The following is a 20350-nucleotide window of genomic DNA, read 5'->3' as shown; positions in this document are numbered from 1 at the left end:
TAGACTGTGTCCACTGAACATGGCGACGGGACACTCGCAAAACACATGTAAGCAAAATTTTCGAAGAGATATTTAGTCTGACTATATCTTTCTTCGCAATGTTGTAAGAAGCTCAATACAGGCAAAACACTTAACAGTAATTTCGCTTTTAGATTAACGTTTTAACCGGCCTTCAGTGAGACTTTTTATAATGAAATAGTAAAGTCTAAGAAAATTGAAAACTCTAAGGAAATTGAAAGATTGTCAGAAGCTAAATCAAAATGGTCTAAAGATGGAAGACCCACGACAATTTCCGTGAGACCTCAAGGTGCAGATGAGGCAATGCGATTCGTTCTGTTATTGAGTCGCTATGAAAGGCATGGGCGAAACAAAAGAAATAGTCCTAAACGGTGACTTTGCCCATAGCACACGTTTGGCTACCTTTATCACGTCGTTACTTCCTTCTCGATAACGTGGTCGTCTCGTCAATACGCTTTGTTCGATGGCGCTAAGTACTTGCCTAGCCGGTCACAATGGCGGGCTTAACTACAAAAGTCGACGTTGAAGTGCAGGTTTAGGGTCGCTCAGTTTGGGCAGGGCCCATATTGGACGCATAGAGCATACGTTGGGCCAGCAGCGTGTTCATGCCTTACAGCAAGCTGGTACCAACAGGGCTTGGGCGACTTAAATGATCAAAGGCGTGCAGCTTATTAATTGAGACTTATTAGGAGAGATATAAGGCATAGAGTGAAGAAGAGGGCTAGGAATGGGGATATGAGGGAACGTAACTGGCGCAAAAGACTATGTCTGAACCCTAGAGAATAGTACCGCTTGGGCTGGAAAGAACCAAACCGTACAACGCTGGCTGTCTACAACAGTCTTAGTGGCGGCAAACGGATAATGAAAACGCTAGTCAGTGAAGAGCTGCTACCGCTGCCTCAAATAAGGGCAACGCCAAATGCTTGCCGTCACACGTAACAGATGAAAGAACCGCCGGTCGCTATGGCTGCTCTAGGGGAGTTGACCATGGCGAAACCGCCCGCACAACAGCGGTTAGCAGTATCGGCTGGTGATGAAGCACAAAAAGCTCTGGCTTCATTTCCGGGAGAGGCTTGTGAACGAAGACGAACCTAAGAACGCTGGGGGAGTCCCCAGGAGTGCGAAAAGGTCAGGAGTGACGAGGACGAAAAGAAGAAGTCTGCAGACAAGAGTAATAAGACACACAACGAACGTCATACCATCACCGCGGCTGCGGTATGACGGAGTAAAAGCTTTCACTCTTAAAGTAGTGACCGGCCCTTGGCTATTTCAGCTGTTGAGAAGGTAGCCCTGAGGACGACCAATGAGCATATGAATATAAGAAGAATTGAATGCTGGTCATATTTACCGTGGACTGCTTCCCCGCGCTGATTTTATTGCGTGCTACGGATAGCGCTTACTGATAACTCGTGTGCCAAGTATTAATTTATAACAGTTTAAGAAAGTCGTATGGAAAAGGAAACGACTAGTTATGAAATCAATTTTCCTCTTAGCATACACGACGTCCCGTTTGGCAAAACGGATTTCTTTCCTTTTTTTTTCCTGATGATTCTGGTGATGTGGTAATAAACGCACCGGCGTTAATCTAGCCGCAATCGCCTAGGGGAACCGAATTAAATTCAAGCGATGAACTTTTGTTATCGGGATTTTTAAATAAGATTTGCAGTCAAGCTATCGAGAAATGGTGTACTGACCAACATTATGCATTCAACCAGCACAAAGCTAACAACATAGTCGAAAGGAAAAATACCAGGTATATGCACACAGAGCATGGGAAAATAGGCTTACGTGAGACGGAGGGAGAGAAATCGTTTTATGGAACACAATAGTGAGCATAAAACTCGGAACATTTAGGTCCTGGAGGTGCATAGGCCACTTTGTTTTTGGAAGGAAAAACATCGATTTCACGTTTTCATATCTTCCGCACTTTTTATTGCATATAAGTAAGGCGTGTGGTTAATTTTTTTCTAATTAAAGATATACAAAAAAGTAAAAGAAAATCTATAGGACTATATGGGAAACACAGGTACTCTTTTTGCAAAATTATCGAATTAACATTCATAATAAACAGATTCAGATAAACAGATTTATCTGTCCCAAAACTAGATTGTCAGAGGCAAATTTATCTAAAGCTAATGCCACCCTATAAAAATCATTACATTAAGTATCATTAAGTATAATCAGTACGGGGGCTATATGGGCTACTGCATTTAGACCATATCTGAAGCCGAATACCATCGGTTCACAAAGATATTGAAACGACTAAGTAGCCTCAAAGTATAATTTAACTTACTGGGAACCTATGTTAAGTTTAACCAGGTTCCGTATCGTTTTATTCGCTGCACCAGATATTGTTGCTTTCAACATGTGTGTCACATGTGGCTGCTGGCACTTTATTGGCATAACACATCGATCGGACAACGTTGTCGACATATGCCCCACATAGCGAATGATATTGGTTACCATTATTTCTACACAAGTCATGCATAAGCACGATAGTTATACAGGTTTCCGTTCAGTCAAGTGGGCCTTGGAAAAAGGTTTGCTGCCACTATTATTATGCTCTATTCTTCCCCACTTCCCGAATAAAGTGCGCCTCGTAGGTGTGTAGTTCACGTGGATCTATGGGAAACAAACTGATCTGGCTAGCTTGGCAATAAATCGCAACATATTGACTCTTCTAGCCATAATCACATTTCTTTCGTTTAGTTCTGACTTCTTTGTATGAGATCGTCAATGGTCCACATTACCCCACTTTTGGCCTGAATGACTTTACCTTTTGAAGCTATATGGGCCAACGGCTGAGGTAATTGAATTGTAATGAGGTCATTTTAGCGACATAGCAAAAGATACTTTACTGAACATATTAGTATAGTTTTTTTTTATTTCTTTCTCATGATATCAGTTTTTGAGCGATAGCGTTAAGTAAATGTTGGTTCTATCCCAGCTATCTCTTTCTGGTCTTTTGTAGACATGCTTGCATGTGCTACAATGAAATAATTTGTGAAATAAAAGAGGTCTACGGAAATTTTATAACGAATTATTAAAATTACAAAATGTAAAATGCTTACTCTTCTTGAATAGATGTTGAATTTCAAGGTGAAGACTGAATTCGGGAGGTCATAGCAGTGAGTTCGATCGCTCGTCCACAGATGAAGTATTTTATGAATAATCAAATATCAACTGAAAGTGGGCCACTTCAACAGTGTACAGAAAATTAAATTACATGAAGTCAACTCAATTTATGCCAAAGGATTTCTCTGTTGCGTAAAACAAGCAAAAAATAAGTATGATGATTTCATTTTTATTCTATTTCTTTTTTCAGGCGTTATGGGTATTTTGTGTATTCTGTCTTGGCCTCATACTAGGTTACTCGACCCGACGGCAGATTCAGCTGAGAAGAGGTAGTTTCACAGGCGAACCTGGATCTTGCGAGGACCTTCCGCCACAGTTGAGCCTTTACCCACGTGAGGGTCTCATTAGGAAGCTAGTCAAATCTGTTAGCAGAGACAACATACACAGCTGGTTATGGTAAGCATTACAGCCTTTGCACGCGCATCGGGCCATTGTCACTTACACGTTTACTGCAACAAAATACTTAGCCCAAATTCAATAAGGATTGGTTGGTTGGTCCAGTTACATTGTTTATTCCGTATATACATAACTTGTATACACTATGGGCTTACCCATACCTTGTTGAAGCCGTGTTACCGAACCTCAGAAACACTTATGCGGCCAGATACGCATACACTGTTTAGGCTAGTACATTCCGACTTAGGTAAATTTTCGTAAAAGCTATCATCTACAACTTCCTTGCGATAATAACCGAAACTGTCAAAAGAGAAAAAGATATTGAGGAGCCGTTAGAAAAAAAGCACTCATCTTAATTTTACTGGGTGTATCGGACCGCCACGGGTGGCGCTGCGGTTCTGCACTCAGATGGCTAGGTATGGCAATAGTGTTAGCTCATGAATTTTCGGATTTCGGATCTCTGTTCTGCTGCCATAAGCTGCTCGGGTGCGCTTATCTCGCCTGCACCCCCCTTCAACCCCTCAGTTTGTTTCGATGTTCTCTTCGTCCTTTGTTTCTCGTTTGCCTCCTTTGTTATAATAACAAATAGAAAAAGCAACTCGACCGAAACGATACAGTGAAGACAGTAAAAGTTTGTAATCATTTGCGATCACCCGCACTTCTTTCCACCTGCTGCTGTTGTCACATCTGCTACTGTCGGTGCCCCCTAGCCGCTAGATGCACCGATGTGTCAGTTCTCCAACACCTAATGTTCGTCTGAAGTCCAGCCCCATCAAGTCCTCTTTGACTTTACACCTCTTGTGTTCTTATTTTTTCGAAACGGTTCAACTTTGATAGCAGCAAAAACTCTGATCTGTTTTGCAAAAAATTGCCAGGGTGGCAGCTGAGGGAGGCAGCGTAAGCAAACGATTAAATATAGAGCAATGTTATTGGTAAACAGAAGAAGAAAACTGGTTGAAAGCTTAGCCCTTTTTTAGGTTCGTTTACTTATTTGGCCTGTTGGTCGTCCCCGTCGCTGCTGCTGTCACTTCCTCACAAGTTTAACTGGGTCGAGCTGCCTAAGCCTTTGGTTTCGTCTGACTTTCTTAGTGCCACTTCACGGGAGTAATGAGTGGTGCTTACGCACGTTGCCACCAGCGGCAGCACTAGCACCAATGGCGGAGGCATGGATGGTGTACAATTTCCTTCACAAGCAGCTGTGGTAGCAATTAGACGCTCAAGTGAAAGACGGAGGTATTCTGAGTCTATCGACGCTAAGACCGAAGCCTGCTGACGGCCTGTTTGTCAGTAGCATGTAAGAGCTAATGTTGAAGAGAGAGTAAAAAAGCTATTGAATGTTTGCCCTCGTATGGGAACGGCGCAAAGGGATGAAACAGGCCATGAAAGACTTAATCTCGCTACACTGGCTGATTTCGTCGTACGTCGTAGTTATATAGTTGCCTAACTAGTCCTCAACAAAGCTGGTGAACCCTCGTATATTCTGCTGGTGACAGGCCATCCCGGAAAAACGAGGTAAAATATTTTAGGTTTATGGAAGCACACTGACTTCCGGCGACGATGGTAACAACAACAATGTCGCCTTTCGACCCCCTAGAGATAGGCCCTCTTTACTTTTCAGAACAATAGGCGCTTCCCGGGGTGTCCATTCTCAATGCAACAATGCTTGGTGCGGCCACGTTAATTAGCTGCTAAAGGGCCTTTGATGTGTGTCTGAAATTGGGTAGGAACAGAAGCACACTTGAGCGTTTTTCCTTCTCGTTACGTGTTCATTAATATGGGAACGATTTGCTAAATAGTCACGTATGAAATGTAGCAGTCAACGGAATATAAAGAGGTTGCTGTATAAACAGATGTTTTACACCTTCATATACATATGCGATGTAGTAGAATTTACTTCAGTAACGTCTTTGCCTTAACGACATAAGGACTCGTGACGTAGGTTTAAATCTAAGCTTGAAATTGGCATAGAAAAACCTTGTTTCGCGCCGGAAAGAGCCAGCCGTTTACTTAGCGCCAATACCGCTCGTAGATAGACGTAAGATTCTTTTTCTATCACTCGCTAGTTATTGAGCGATAATAGGGTGACGGACGTTAATTAGTCAAATTAATTATCTGAACATATGTATATTGTGACGAGAGGAATCGAATCATAGCCTTCAAAGCGAATAGTAAATACATATGACTACTTAATAACTGGTAAGCTGCAGATAAAATATTCTATATATCAATAACGATGAATCAATACAAGTAGTGGTGTTTGTCGAAATTTTCAAGAGCTCAGTTATATGATTAAGACAATCTGTACTTGATTCTAATTTGTTTATAATATATTCTAAATAAGTCGTACGTATACTTCGAGTGCCAATCTAAATTTCTCCGCTTTTCTTCCTTGCTATCCTGGGCATATTTAGAAATTCATTAACAGAACTTTTAATACTTAAACTGTCATAAATTACACTTGGTATAATAGAACCTGCAGGTTGTTTGTTATCTATTGTAAGTTCGATAGAAGAGCCGCCCGCACTCGGAGCAGAGCGTGAACGCATTGAAGCATACAGTTTCAACAGGAACCGTCCGTTCCAACAGTGTTTTACCCTTAAGCATTTCTCTCTCTCTCCCCCTCTGATTTATTAAATTTGATTGAGGCATGCCTCTTGCTTCAACGAGATCGACAAGGTAATTTCTGCATAGCTTCACTGAATTCGCAAACTAGCACTATTTCTTCTTGTACAAGTTCGCGTCCTCGTGACAGTTGCTGGCAGGTGGCAGACTGAAAGGCACCTTTCGTACGAAAGCATTCCCTCCTTCAGTTGCAGTTTCGCTATCGCAATTATGTTAGTTGTCTCGGCAATTCTTTTGTTACTTCCGTTCCTCGCTTGGATAGACAACCCACAAATACGGTTCGATCGGATGGGGCTAGGTCGCTAGCCATATCGGTATCGGTGTTCGATATCGGCCCTTCCGGAAATTTACTGGGGCATACATTCGCTCCCGGCTTTGCCGCTACCGTTTTTGAGAACCATTGGACTCCTGACCACATAGCCCTTATACTGATTTCGACTGTTGCCAGACGATGAATATTCTCCCACTGATGAGGTAGCAGTTGTATGCATCCGGCCGATATGAAGGAGGCGACTTAGGGCAAGCGGATCTGACAGCTGTAATCGTGACACAATAATGTCATGTCGAGTTAAATTGCATTTGCAGGACTATGACACGTGAGTTCCACGTGGGCGGTTCGGACAAAGGTGCCACGTTGGCTAGCAAGATACGAGCCGCATGGCAGACTCAGGAACTACAAGGACTACGAATTGAAGAGTTTCGTCCGTTGCTATCCTATCCAGATATGGAACGGGCAAACGAGGTTCGACTTACGAGAGGGTCTAGGGTGTTATTCCAGTTGACCACCACGACGCGGGACAATCAACTAGGTGAGTGTCTCGCGGAGTAGCATCTATGACTCGCTTAAGTTACATTGACAGGATGTGTGTGTTTAACTCGAGACAGAAACTTCACCTGGCAAAACAGAAATTAGCCATTATTTGCTGTGGAAATGATTAGGATCGATGACTCGAACCTCTCTGCGTAATCTTCCGCAAAGAAGCTGTTCTAACTTTGAGTTATATTGACTTCGATATTAGTCATATTATCTTCATTGTATTTTGACATATTTAAATTCGAAGCGAACGGCAAACCTGAGCAAGTATTGTGACGGGCACAATTTACGTGTTCTACCTGCGAAAGATGACATGCTGAAGAAGAGATACGCTACGGCTTCGGGAATCTGCGAAACCGTTTGCAGTGCCCAAAACTAGTTTCTGAGGTCAACGCATTCGTCTAGAAAAGAACGAACCATTATGAAGTATTGATGAAAGCAGCAAAATTTCTGCATCCAATCACGAATTGTTTTTCTTCTATAGAAACTCAGCCATACGTGGCATACTCGTCACCGGGAAAGGTACGGGGTAAGCCGGTCTATGTGCACTTCGGCCAGCCTGAGGATTTTGATATGTTAAAGTCGCGAGGAGTTACGTTAAACGGAACGATAGCCATTATGCGCTATGGAAAAGGTGAACTGCTGGCAAAGATTAAGAGAGCCGAGGACAACGGCGTTAAAGGTATATATGACAGTTAACACTAATGTAGCAACAAAATGGTTTTTTTGCAGAGGAACGATGGACTTGAGTTTCCTATACAGTGTGCTAGGGAAAGTTGCCTTCACTAACATTGGTTGTTAGACTGTACTGCTTATCATTTTCTGTCGGCATAATTCCGACGGATGATAAGGTCCTTAGATTTTTTTAAAAGTAAATTACGTTTGTACTTGTAAAAAACAATATATATATATATATATATTGTTCTTCAGCGATCTTGATACATACATATTCTTTTATGTTCTGCTATTTTTGATCTTATCAATGAAGGTGTCCTTATTTATGGTGATCCACTCGATACCGAATGGGAATCAGTAGACCCGCTGGAGTCAGGCAGCCCCCCAGTTCCGTGGGATGCGGTCGAACGGGCGAGTCTCAAGTCATTTCCCGGGGATCCAGCGACCCCATTTCTTCCCGCCAGCTCCGACATGCACCGTCTCCCACGAGCCGACGTCCAATTACCCGCTATACCGGTGCAGCCGATCAGCGCTGGAGATGCTCAGCATTTCCTTCGGTACAGACACAGTTCAGTAGGCGTTCACGTAAAATATACAATGGAGTTATTCCTGCGTTTCTTTACTAAATTATTATTATTATTTGGTTACCTGATAATTGTAAAATTGGTCGGTATTGAGATATTATTCGTAAAGCCGTACTAAAACTTAAATTGATTGTTTCCTCTACTTAAGTTGAAATCACATAGATTTCAGTGTTCTTGCTCATCCGCTTATATATCCTTGTGTTATAAGCAAAATTACACCGGGTTACCATATGTCTATATGATTTATTTTAAAAACAACAAGAATTTTATCCTGTGTACGCTGCATTTTTCCGGGTCAAGTTTTATTCTTGGACAGATATTCAGTTTAAACTACGCAGGACATTTAACCAGAAACATGTGCGCGCATGACCTAAACTTAACTCGTACAGACGTGCATAAATTAATATTTTTTGTTTTAATTCGGCTGTCGTTTTTGTTTGTGAACACAAAGTGACTTAGATCAAAAGAAACTTCCGTGAACTATGAGAAGTGAATCAAGTAGTTTTGAAATTTCCCATAAACCTAATCGTGAGTTTTCTGCTTTCCTGGTCATATTCTAGCGACATGGGAGGACCTGTCGCTCCGGTCCAATGGCAAGGCCGACTCAATATTACCTTTGCTTTTGGGCCTGGTTATAAAGATGCTGCGGAAGTGTAAGTCTACTTTGTACCCATGTATTTTAGGTACAGTCGAATACCTTTTAGAGCATAGCCTTCGTTTTGCTCAACGCTAAAGGCCTAGATGCACCATTTGATTTATAAAAGATATATAGAAAAGTGAACTTCCTCCCAAACCTACCCTGATCGTGCGTGTTCCACTAGATACTTACTACCTTTATTATTATTATTATAATTAAAAGGTTATTGTTTTATTTGACCCTAACGTGAAAGCTATGTCAAGGTACCCGATACTGTCAACTCGTTTTACTGTGTATCGTCATTTGTTACCTTGAAATAGCATATCTGCTACCACTAGAATCCGAACGGCAATTCTGGAAAACACACATCGCTAATATCAACTATATATGCTGCAGTATCGTTCAGAACCTCAAGCTCTGTCTATCCTGACTTGGCTTCAACTTTATTGTTCTGAAAGTTACAAAAACACCTCGATGCATTATTAATATTATTCAAGAAATCGAATCTACGTAGTTGTGCAATCTCTATATGAGAAACCGAGAAATTATCAGGTATAATTCTGAAGACAAGGACAGTCTTACCATGAGTACATGAAGATACTTAATAAAGCACGCCGCCATTCTGTTACATGCACATTTGGGACTCTGTTAGCAGTTTCGCATAACAATTGAAACCGATCATTAGTGCGATTTAGAAGAACATTAATCTGCGGAGAACACTGGACGTTCCTCTAATACTAATGTTTTACTGTATAATGTAATACATAAAAATCGCAAAATAGACGTTTTTTCTCTCAGCTCTATAAAAAGCGTATATCAGTGTTATCACTTTATATGACTTTGTCTTTCAAAATTTTTTCGGCTTCGAAGCCGACTGCGCATTATATAATAATAAATATTTAAATTTGCTAAGAAAATAAATATTTACTAAAAAATTATCCGAATTTTAATAAAAGCTAAATTCATAACATTGCGTTCCTCTAGCGAAATTCAGCTGTCCTCATTCAATCTCTTTAGAGAGATGGCAGTTCACAACGTCATCGGACTTATTCCCGGTACATACGAGCCAGGTAAGTTAAACAAAACACAGTTAGAAGATGAATTTGAAGAAGGATGATTTATCTACCCCAATTGAGCTTCACTATATATGTTGTGAGGGATGGTTTAGGTGGCTCGCGACCCGTTCTGAAACGTCGCTATGCACACTATTTTTCTTCTAATAGAAAAAAACAAAGCGGAACAGTATTTTGTGTTAATTAAGTGCAAGTGCAGGGGTTCGGGGAAACCCTTTGTTAGTAATACCTACCAAAACAATCGAGATGTGCCACAATTTATCGCCTATCAAGTTCATTAGCTACGAATAGCCCGCCGCCTCTATCCTCTAATCTGGAGACATTTTCCACTATTTCGCCAAACAGAGACGCTCCGTTTGTGCAAAGCCATTCACTAACAGTAACGTAATCGCTTGTACAGTCATTTGAACGCTGATTATTTACAGCTGAGATCTATCGCGAAGAGACAGCCTATTGAGGGCACCGTAGCCTTTTCATACTTGGCCTATAATCAATATTCTATAGCCTTTAAAAATGAGTTGAAAAACTATTCCATTAATGTTCTCTATTATGTAGGTTGTTTATCCGTCTACGGATACATGTTACTGAACGAACAAGCAGTGCTAGCAAGCTGCGATATTTTGAAATTGCAATGCCCGGTTGTTAGTCAGGAGACATCGCAAGGATTCAGACTGTTCTGGAAAATTCACTTTTAATTTAACTCCTGTTAACGAACAATCTATCGATTCGGCCGCTATCAGCTTAAGTTTCTAGGCGTGCGTACAATGAATAAATTTAGAATATATTGAAACTTCTAGGTACTCGGAACATTCGGATGAATCTCAAAGCATAAATGAATATATCTGAGATGGGCTGAACGCTCAAAGACGTGGAGTTTCACTTTTCACTTCACTTATGATAGCGTTGTGGAACAAGTTCCATCAGCTTGCTTGGTTCGCCATGCAGATTCTTTCGTTCGCCGATTCCGCAAGGTTCATCCTTCCATCGGAAGGCCGCGACGCCTACTGTTGCTGGGGCTGCCACTGTTTCTAGCCGATGATTAGGATGGTCCAGCCCTAATACTAGTATGTCGGTTTTCGTCGGTTCTATGGCGGCGACTAATCATGCGACAGTTTACCGTCGAATACGCTATCTGTGCTATGCTGTGTCCGGGGTACCTTGCCCCGCATACTTAACTTGCCTTCAGAAAAAGTATCGGTACCATACTCGACTCCAATTGTCCTACTAGATTGGCTAAAACGTGAGCAACGGAGCATAGAGAATAGCGCGCTTCTCCACTAAACACGTCGGTATCGGACGCTGCTGCGTCAACAGCTGCTTGTAACAAGAACCCGATCATCTCTTCAGCTCTAGGGAGGCGGGAAGGATCAACCTGCCGTTCGCTTTCAGCCAATTGCTTGCGAAAACTATCGAATTGCTTCAATCCACAACAAACATAATTATGTAGGTACTTCTATCAGACACTTGTGTGACCCGAAACGTATGTGTAAAGAAGAAAACTCGATGATAACGACAAACAAAAGGTTCAACAACAACAAGAATAAAAAAAAAAGCTTGGTAAGGCTTCAGTATAAATTGCTTCAGTACAAGTGGTAGCTATTTTATTTATTTATTTTATTTTATTACCTGTTACGGAAGCCTAGCGTATAGCACAGCGAGAGGGACATTGGCCTTCCCTGTTTATACATGCATGGGTGCATTTTCGTTAATCAGCCATTCATTCTAGTCCCCACTGACTCAACCCGTGAGGCAATGTAAATTCCCGCGAAGCAGAGCTTCGTCAGCACCGGTCATTAGTAGCTGTAGTAATCGCATTAGCTTCAACTCCCGGCGACCCTCAGCGAGCTCTACGCAGGCGAGCACTACTCGAAGAAATGACGATGAGATGGATCTGAGCTTTTTCTCCCTTGCCTTTTCTCTGACAGTACCTGTTTCGCTTACTCTTTACATTGACCGCACAATGATGGGGATTCGTGATACAACAATCAATTACCACTGGTACTTAAACTGTGATCCAATAAAGCTGTCAGGGATTAGCGCGTTAACTGGTTTCCTTCTCGCCTGTAGCTCTCGCTCTGTTCAAAGCCCGTCGTTCCACGATAGTCTGCCTATGACTGGTTGTTCGGGTTGAACGACCTCGTTGAATAACCTCGTTGGTACCGGTCCCGTGCATTGTCGGTGCCGGGTAGCTGTTGTTGGGATGCTGTTGCGCAGATCCCGCCTTTCCATTGATAGTATAACGATTTACGGGATAACAGAGTGTTAGTGGATAGTTAAGTTAAATAGTTCCCGACTGACGGTAATGGAAACGAGCGCAACATGAGGTGGGCGGTCCTCTCCCACGACGGGCGCCGTGTTGCTCATCGAACAGTGGGAACGTGGCGCGGCAAAACGGAAACCTGGTCGATCAGGGCGGCAGGTGTCTATTGGCGGCAAAGTAATACCCCAACTGCAACACCTCTCATTACATTTATCGCACAAAACGCAATCATCTATATTCACACACGTACTCGACAATACATACGCATACGTTAACATATATGTACATATTCACGCGGACGGAAAGACAGCCGCGCGACTGAGGCTGCAAACTAATACACAAGATACAGGATATACGACGCCAAGTGCTAGAGATGACGAGATTCCGGCTTAGGAGCCATTTGTTGTCAGTACGCAAGTCACATAGGAACGACAACCCTGCTAAGCCAGTTGGCTTTTCTGTCTAGGGGTAAACACAGCAGAACAGTCAAGATGGCGACGGTAATAGTCGTTGAGGGCCACTATTATCTACAATAGTTATAATATGTATATTGCTTGAAGGGAATGCGGTCGGAATACCTGTAGCTGATTAGTTATCTACAAACGACCCACTTGGCCCATATAACAAGCCAAGGGGCATGGATACTGGAGGTGATCCCAAGCTCCGCACCCGTCAAGGGTTGGGAGCGGGTGTGTTTACGGTGTGTAGGGGAAGCAGCTTTGAAGGGACCAGCATCAAGCAGCCTTATCCGACTCTTGGTCCTTAGGACGCCTTGGCGCCCTTTACTTCGAGCCGAACACTAGTCATCCAACCATCACCAATGTTTCATGTGTACGATTATTTGAGGTATTGCATAACATGGCGAGGTAAACATACGAAAGGCACCATTGCTCTACGGTCTCATACATATACATCGTAGATAATGCTTAGTTAGTTAGGCAGGCCTAGGTCGTCCGGAGTTTAAGGACGCTTTCATGAAACAATGCTTTCGGGTTATTACGTTATGCTATTATCGACGGCCGTTAACGCCTGCATTGCGTTAGCAGTACGAATACGATTAATCAGTAGCATTCACTACACCGATCAATACTTGAGGTTTGCTTTGGTATGAACAACGTATCGAAAAATTAGCGATAACAATAGTCCACATGCGAGCCGAAGAAGCAGGAACGATTCGCCCTTTGGGGAACTTATAGATACTTTTGCTTGAAAACCTTCTTTGTCAAACTACATAGCTAATTACTGACTCTAATATCTAACTACGAAACGCCATACAGTATCCAAGTTTTCGATAGCCAACTTCCAATTACCAATTCCGTCTATGACCGAGCAGAATATACATATCATAAGCTACATGACTGGAAATGGGAAACGTTCACCCACATGCATATATATATATACTTTTTGTTTTGTTGTCGAAAAAAGTATCGACCGTTTTTGAGGGAAAATTAAAACAAAAAAAATATTATTTTAGAATAACATTTACTACAGTGACATCATAACTTTATCACTATTGTACATCTGTGATTTCCGGGCAAAAAAAAAGGCAAGTAATTGTTGCGTCCCTCTATCGAAATTAAATTACGGACGTTCTGCAGAAAGCAATACAGCTGACAGCCTAGCGGATCAAGGTTCGGGCTATACGGCAGGTGCATTCAAATTTTTTATCAGAATCCTCTGAATTTTTGCCTAGTAGCTAAACGTGTATATTTATGTGGCGTCCTCATGGCAAAAGACGCTGTCACCTCCGCTCACTGGTTTCGGTCGCTTTATTTTTTGTGGCTCGTTGTCGTCTTGCAAGTTCTCAACAGCAGAGGTCCGGATCAATCCTTTTGGAAACAATTTACAATGCACCAGTTCCTTTCCGATCTCACCAACCGCAAAGCATCACCTCCTTTGGCATTAATCTAGGCTTTGCCATAGATGCTACTACTGTCGTATGTCGTATGCCGTAACTAGCTACTTTCAGTGCCGTTTCACGCCAATAGAGCTTCACAGATAGAAATATGACAGAGTAAATTTCCTTACGTCCGTTCGCATGGCACCCAAAATCGAGTTTTTCTTTGTAGCCAGCTTTCCTGAAAGCTGATCGTGGACAGTTAGCTCCGTGTAAATATAATGGCCACAAACTGAGCAACACCAGCATAATTTATAATTTTATCAACTTCTTTCGTAATTGCCCTGCTACTACGAAAGGAATTTTTCGCATCAAAGCTTTTAGAACGACTTTTGCTGAAATTTTAGTTATCTTAGGGCGTTCCATCCGAATAGAGACGTTACAGCGGTCTTAGCACATCAACAACCGCCAGATATCGCTTTTCAAATAACACCACCACCGACGCGACAGAGCTCATATATATTTGTAATCGTGAAGCAACAATCACAGAGATATATGCTTAATTCCACGCTATGTTCAACGCTACAAACAATCCTTTACCAGGGCGTTACCTTATCATTGGTTGTCATCATGACGCTTGGACACATGGAGCCGCAGATCCAGGAACCGGAATGGCTGTCCTGATGGAAGTAAGTTTGCATTGGCACATATTTTTACATTTTTCAGAAATCTAGAAAAAGCGAAACATATTATGCACATTGGTATCTGTTTTCAAGTTCGTATTATTAGTAACATTGCTTGACCAGGTCCGAGGTGCAGTCTTGCCGTTACCGATGTGGCATAGTGCTGGGCTTTTCACTCACTATTTAGCTAGTTTTCCTCAAAGGTACATACTTCGAGCTGATAAAAGATTCGATCGATAATCATATTTGTAGGTAGCACGCATGTTCTCTGACCTGGTTCGCATCGAGGGTTGGCGACCGAAACGAACTTTGGTATTCGCCGCCTGGGACGCTGCCGAATTTGGCCAGGTCGGTAGCACGGAGTTTGTGCAAAAATACGGGCAAGAGTTGGGTCAACGGATCATTGCATATATCTCATTGGATCGCGCGATAACAGGTTAGTGCCATTCTAGCAATTTGAGAGACTCACAAGTAATGACTTCGTTGGAACACTCGTCCGACCGAAAGACTTTCTTATCTAGTACAAACATAAAAGCAAGAACAAGTATATAAACGTAGAAGAACGTGGGTCCTTTTGTTTAGAAAAAAAAAAAAAGGTGAATGTGAAGCTAATTGAGGTTACAAAAACAAAGTAATACAGATTCACTTAATTTTGTTTAATCACTGTCATTGCAACGCATCTATTCCTGTGACCGACATCATGGCTTCCTATCTGATTAGCTTTATCCCTTGTAACTTCGAAAAACGTTACAAATCTACTAACTTCTGCGTGTACAAACTTTCAATCGATAAAGCAAACATTGCCCGTATGTTTATCCAATCATCAGACTGCACCTGCAGCATCCTCTAACAAATTTCCGTATACATAAAGCTTTCTTGCTATAAACTATGACGAAGAAAAATCATCTTAGTAAAAAAACTTTTACATGATTCACATAGCGTGTGCAGGAATAGAAGCAATTATGTAAAGAAGTAGATGCATTGCAAAATGAGGTCTGCAAAATAAAGTATTGACTGTTGAATCTCCAGCGCAGCTACCATATTAAAGTTTGCAATAAAATCTGGGGTTACCGCAATCCAAATCTATGCTCAGTTATACAGATGTTTGTTTAAGTTATAACTTAAGCAGTCTTCGTTGTTCAGAGATTGGTTGCACATTGCTTGGAAGCGTCATGGTCGCCTGTTAGCATGTATTGTTGTGGTCTTGCAGGAAACCGAACTTTACAAGTGATGGGCAGCCCACTTCTCCGACAGGTTCTCAGTGAGGCGGCGGAACAGGTACCAGAAGTCGGATCACCTGAAGCGGAAAGTCGAGACGACGATAATGGCGCTGATGGAAGACGTGTCGCTGGCGAAAAAAAAACGGAGAAGGATGGGACATCGGATGCTGGCCAGGGGCGGTTATACTCACGTCCTGCGAGTTCCCCCATGCAATCCAATCCTCCAAGTCTCTATGCAAGCTGGGCAAGACGGGGTACTTTGCGTCCATCAAATATACGCAACCCTCGACCTGAAATGAGTCCCCCGGCTGGCGGTTGCGCAGATTTGTTGCCGTTCGCCCAGCTCCTGGGCACCTCTACCGTCCACGTTCAGTTGGTTGCGCGAGACGGTCGTTATGATTACCCTGCGGCGCGCACAGCCTATGACGATCTCGACTATTTGATTGGATACGCCGATCCCGGACAGCATGCTGCTGCCGCGCTTGCACAACTCGTGGCCGTCTTTTCGCTGGCTCTCATCGATAGCCTTCGACTTCCAATTAAGGTAAAGGGAGATGAGGTGCGATGACCCTGGTGCAAAGATAGACATGATTTGAAGATTTATGCATGAAATGTGTGTCAACATTAGAAAATCACGAAGATGTGATTTCAAGAAAACGCGGGCGTATTTGAAAGTTAGTAATAGTAGCGACAGTCGTCATGGCCTAACTGGCCCTACTTTTTTTTGCAGGTAACCGACTATGCCGAGCAGATTTCGGCTGACTTTGCGCCATTTCAACGTCGGTATGGCGAGTTCTTTCGCTCGTATCATTTACGAATGGACGTTTTAGCGGCTGCAGTGAGAGCATTTACGATTGCTTGTAGGGATTTTCAAGAAGAATACGAGGACATTGTTAAGGACCAACAAAGTGAGTATCACACAGCAGGCCATTTCATATTGTTAAGTCGATTAATACACAGGGTCATTAATTCCGAGTGGCCATTATTACATTTAAGGAAAGTGGGTTAAAGTTTCGTATATGTCTACAAACAGGTATTTGCGTTGAGTGTAAAAAAATGTAACACTCATTTAATTCACGTTGAAGCTGAACAATAATCTACTGCAGGGATTAAACCAGCACAATTCTTTATATATAATTATATATAGATAAATATAATATTTAATTAGGCACATCAATTTTTCCGGATAAAAAATTTAATTCCTAACAAAATAATGTATCGTACACCACAGGCCCAATTAAGTAAAAACTTTCATCTACAACTATTATCATATTAATGATACGTACAGTGATACGAGATCCACAAAGTCATACAATAACATATCTTTGCCATGCAAGGTTAATTAAAGACTGTATCTGGCGGCATCGTGCGAATTTTGAGCAGACAGTTTCCGATGGGTTCATGAAGGCCTGATGTGGTGCATAGCACGTGATAAAACAATGGCGCATGACCATTGGAATAACCTAGCTTCCTTCACGCGTCATTTATCATCGCTCAAGTACTTAGGAAATCAGGGTCGATTTCCACAAATTTTCATTTCCAGCTACCTAGACGTTTTGCGAAGGCACGAGCGCGCCGAAGGTCAGAATGCGTTTAAGCGCATCCTGAGTTTTCCGGCAACAAACCGTGTGTTGGCAAAAAGGTACGCGAATCATTCACATTAGATGGTGCAATCTCAACGCGCGTTTCACGAATGACATCCTTAGCCAGTTTGGCTATCTGATATAATCTACGGTCAGATGCTGCCTTATTAGGCCAATAAGCAAACTACTACTGGAGAGATCTGGAAATCGAAGAGGCGTAGAAGAACTGGGATGGACAGACGTTGCAGACTTTTTATAGTAACCGACGTATATGGTCCCTTCCTGCGTCTTTCATCGGATACGAAGCTACGGCAGTGGTACAGTGTGAACAGGCCTAGATGCGGAATCCTGTCAACGTATTTTAAGGACTTACTTAATATGACTAGGATACTTTAAACGGCCACTCTGCTCCTTTGTGAGTCTGACCGAATCAGAGCTGTGTGGCGGCTGTATACCATCTAGACAGAACTTTCTGTGTCTGGAATCTGTTATTTCCATAGACAACTAGGTTGTCTGCACATGAAAGCACTTTCACAAGGTTTTCAGTCCCAGGAATCTTCTCGAATAACGTCTTTAACAATAGAATGATAATAAAGAGAGGAGGACTTGGATGATCACCTGTCAGTTTAGAGATTTGAACAGACGGCGGCAAGTCTCCATCGTTTAACGTAATCCTATCATTTTGTAGCGCCGTTGCTATCAGATCAAACACGGCCTACATTCATTGTTATTACTACTACATCATTAGGCGCAAAGTCCATAAGTACAGCATAAATTAATTTATTTGGGACCCCCGCACGACTTAACATATGGTAGGAGAATCTTGCATGCCGTGACCGTTTAGCGTTCTTTTTTGAATCTGTTTTTTGAAAAATTGCACTCACACGGACCAGGAACTTGCTTAGTTTTCGTGTCAGAGGAAATGCCCTTCTCATAAATAAACACACATGCACCAAATGACACTACTTCGCTTTCCCTAATTACTAGAAAATCCATATTATATAGAACTATAGATGGTCCACTTGGCCAGCATTAAACGTCTCAACATATCTCGCTATCACGGAAACTACCGCAACTATTTTTCCTGTTTCATAATCTCCATCTGTCCAGCACTGGCCCCTACGACCGTCGCGGAGTACAACGAACGAGTTATGCAACTCGAACGGAGCTTCCTATTACCGGCCGGTTATCCTCGTCACCCTCACCAGCGGCACCTCGTTTACGGACCAGACAATGAAGACGACAGTCGGGGCGCGCTATTCCCTCACTTAGTCGTTGCAATTCGACAGGCGCGCAAGAGGCCCACTTCTCCGGCACTCAGTTACGTACGAGAAAATCTCTCGTTAGTCCTTCACGCCCTGAGGTCCGCCTCGGGGGTGCTAGATCGGAGCCTCCTGCGTGTGCCGGAAGGTACGACTTCCCCGAGGTCAACAAGCTAGAACGGAAGCGGCAGTTCAGGAAGGACGTCTGCTTCGCAGCAGCCTTCGATTATAGTAACAGGAGCCATTCAAATTTCCATCAGTCTAGAGCACCCTTGTTAGAAAGAAACTGATCCTTGTTAATCCAGAAACTCTGCTGGACAGATCGTCGCAGTAGATTAAATAACTGATGCCCGCGATTCAAAATGGCGCAGTAACTTTGCTGATGATGTTCGTTGATTTCAGAGCGAAGGCAGTCATAGACGGTATCCCTGATCGGCGTCGGGAGCGTATAAATTTGTTAGGGAAACAGCGTCGTCTAAACCTAAGTGAATTTAATTTAGAATCAGTATTGGGTTAAATGCCTGGTCGGTCGGTTAAAGCGGAATATATCTGGGACAATCATAGAGCATCTCTTATTCCATTTACGAAAAATGTTTCAACCCAAAAAATCGACCGATCTATTGTCTCCAGTTAGTTAATATGATGATAGTAATGATAATTATGGCTCTTATAGTAACGGGAATTAACGAAATGAAGATAGCAGCAATGGCGGGATGGCTCAATTTTAATTAGCACTTCAGTAAAGTATACTATCGAATCAACAATTATCAGAATAAGTTCCAAGTAGCCTGCAACAGGCCTTCTTTCTATCTAAACAAAAGCCACGTTCAGGTGTGCGCGTGCTGGCAGCTTTAACAGCGCACGATTCCTGCGTGCCGAATGACTCAGGAATAGCAAACTACAAATAGTCACTAGTAATGATAATCTGTTCCAGTTACGGGTCGTTTTAGATAGAAGAACACACAAACTGATATCAGTACAATCTTGTGAGCGAATACTAGAACGGATGTCAATTTTGGGTCAGGGAGTTGGGTTCAATGTAAAACGGCAAGCGTTTGTCTAGTCGCTGTTCTACTGTACAAATGAATGAATAAAATGTTACTGGACTGTTCGCTTCATGGATTATGATCAAACATAAGCGAGTGTCTGAAGCGAAATACAGAAACGTTAACAGGTACGCTGACGTTAACTGTTTTTCTCCTATACGTATACAGTCACACACACACACATCTATATAAGAGTTGACTTTTTGTTCGTAATTTGCCCTTACTCCGATAATGATCTGAAGCTTTTTGGATACCTTCTATTTGTTTAGATTACATCTTAGCGCGCCATTCGTCTCATTAGATGGCCTAAAACATGTGCTACAACAACCGAAACGATCAAAATATAAAGTTAATTTATTTACTGCTTCAATTTGCATATATATACATATATATTTTTCATACACTGATTATACGAGTCTAGTAAGGGGTTAACAGTAAAGAAAGATGAGAAAAAAAAATGGCCGCTTCTGCGAGTTACGTAAAACGCATCCACATACGATGATTA

The 20350-nt window shown here is 42.3% G+C and overlaps 1 protein-coding gene across 6 annotated transcripts in view; it reads left to right on the top strand.

Annotated features, from left to right (window-relative positions):
* The window catches only part of LOC111251449 (aminopeptidase NAALADL1-like), a 52184-nt gene extending 31834 nt beyond the window's left edge, over window positions 1-20350 (top strand). For 5 of the 6 annotated variants that reach the window (XM_086990045.1, XM_086990047.1, XM_086990046.1 and 2 more), the window contains 11 exons: window positions 3344-3549; window positions 6757-6980; window positions 7470-7667; window positions 7974-8217; window positions 8805-8897; window positions 9866-9951; window positions 14655-14740; window positions 14987-15170; window positions 15945-16498; window positions 16685-16862; window positions 18648-20350. In XM_086990045.1, coding sequence (XP_086846171.1) covers window positions 3344-3549; window positions 6757-6980; window positions 7470-7667; window positions 7974-8217; window positions 8805-8897; window positions 9866-9951; window positions 14655-14740; window positions 14987-15170; window positions 15945-16498; window positions 16685-16862; window positions 18648-18976 — 2382 coding nt within the window. In that variant the 3' untranslated portion in view covers window positions 18977-20350. The remainder of the gene's footprint in view (window positions 1-3343; window positions 3550-6756; window positions 6981-7469; window positions 7668-7973; window positions 8218-8804; window positions 8898-9865; window positions 9952-14654; window positions 14741-14986; window positions 15171-15944; window positions 16499-16684; window positions 16863-18647) is intronic. The other variant, XM_022808025.2, reaches the window with a different exon arrangement.

The sequence above is a fragment of the Varroa destructor genome, unplaced genomic scaffold (genome assembly GCF_002443255.2).
Source record: "Varroa destructor unplaced genomic scaffold, Vdes_3.0 BEIS01000005.1, whole genome shotgun sequence".
NCBI lineage: Eukaryota > Metazoa > Arthropoda > Arachnida > Mesostigmata > Varroidae > Varroa > Varroa destructor.
Note: the sequence above shows the minus strand (reverse complement) of the source record. Positions and strands in the feature narration are given on the sequence as shown.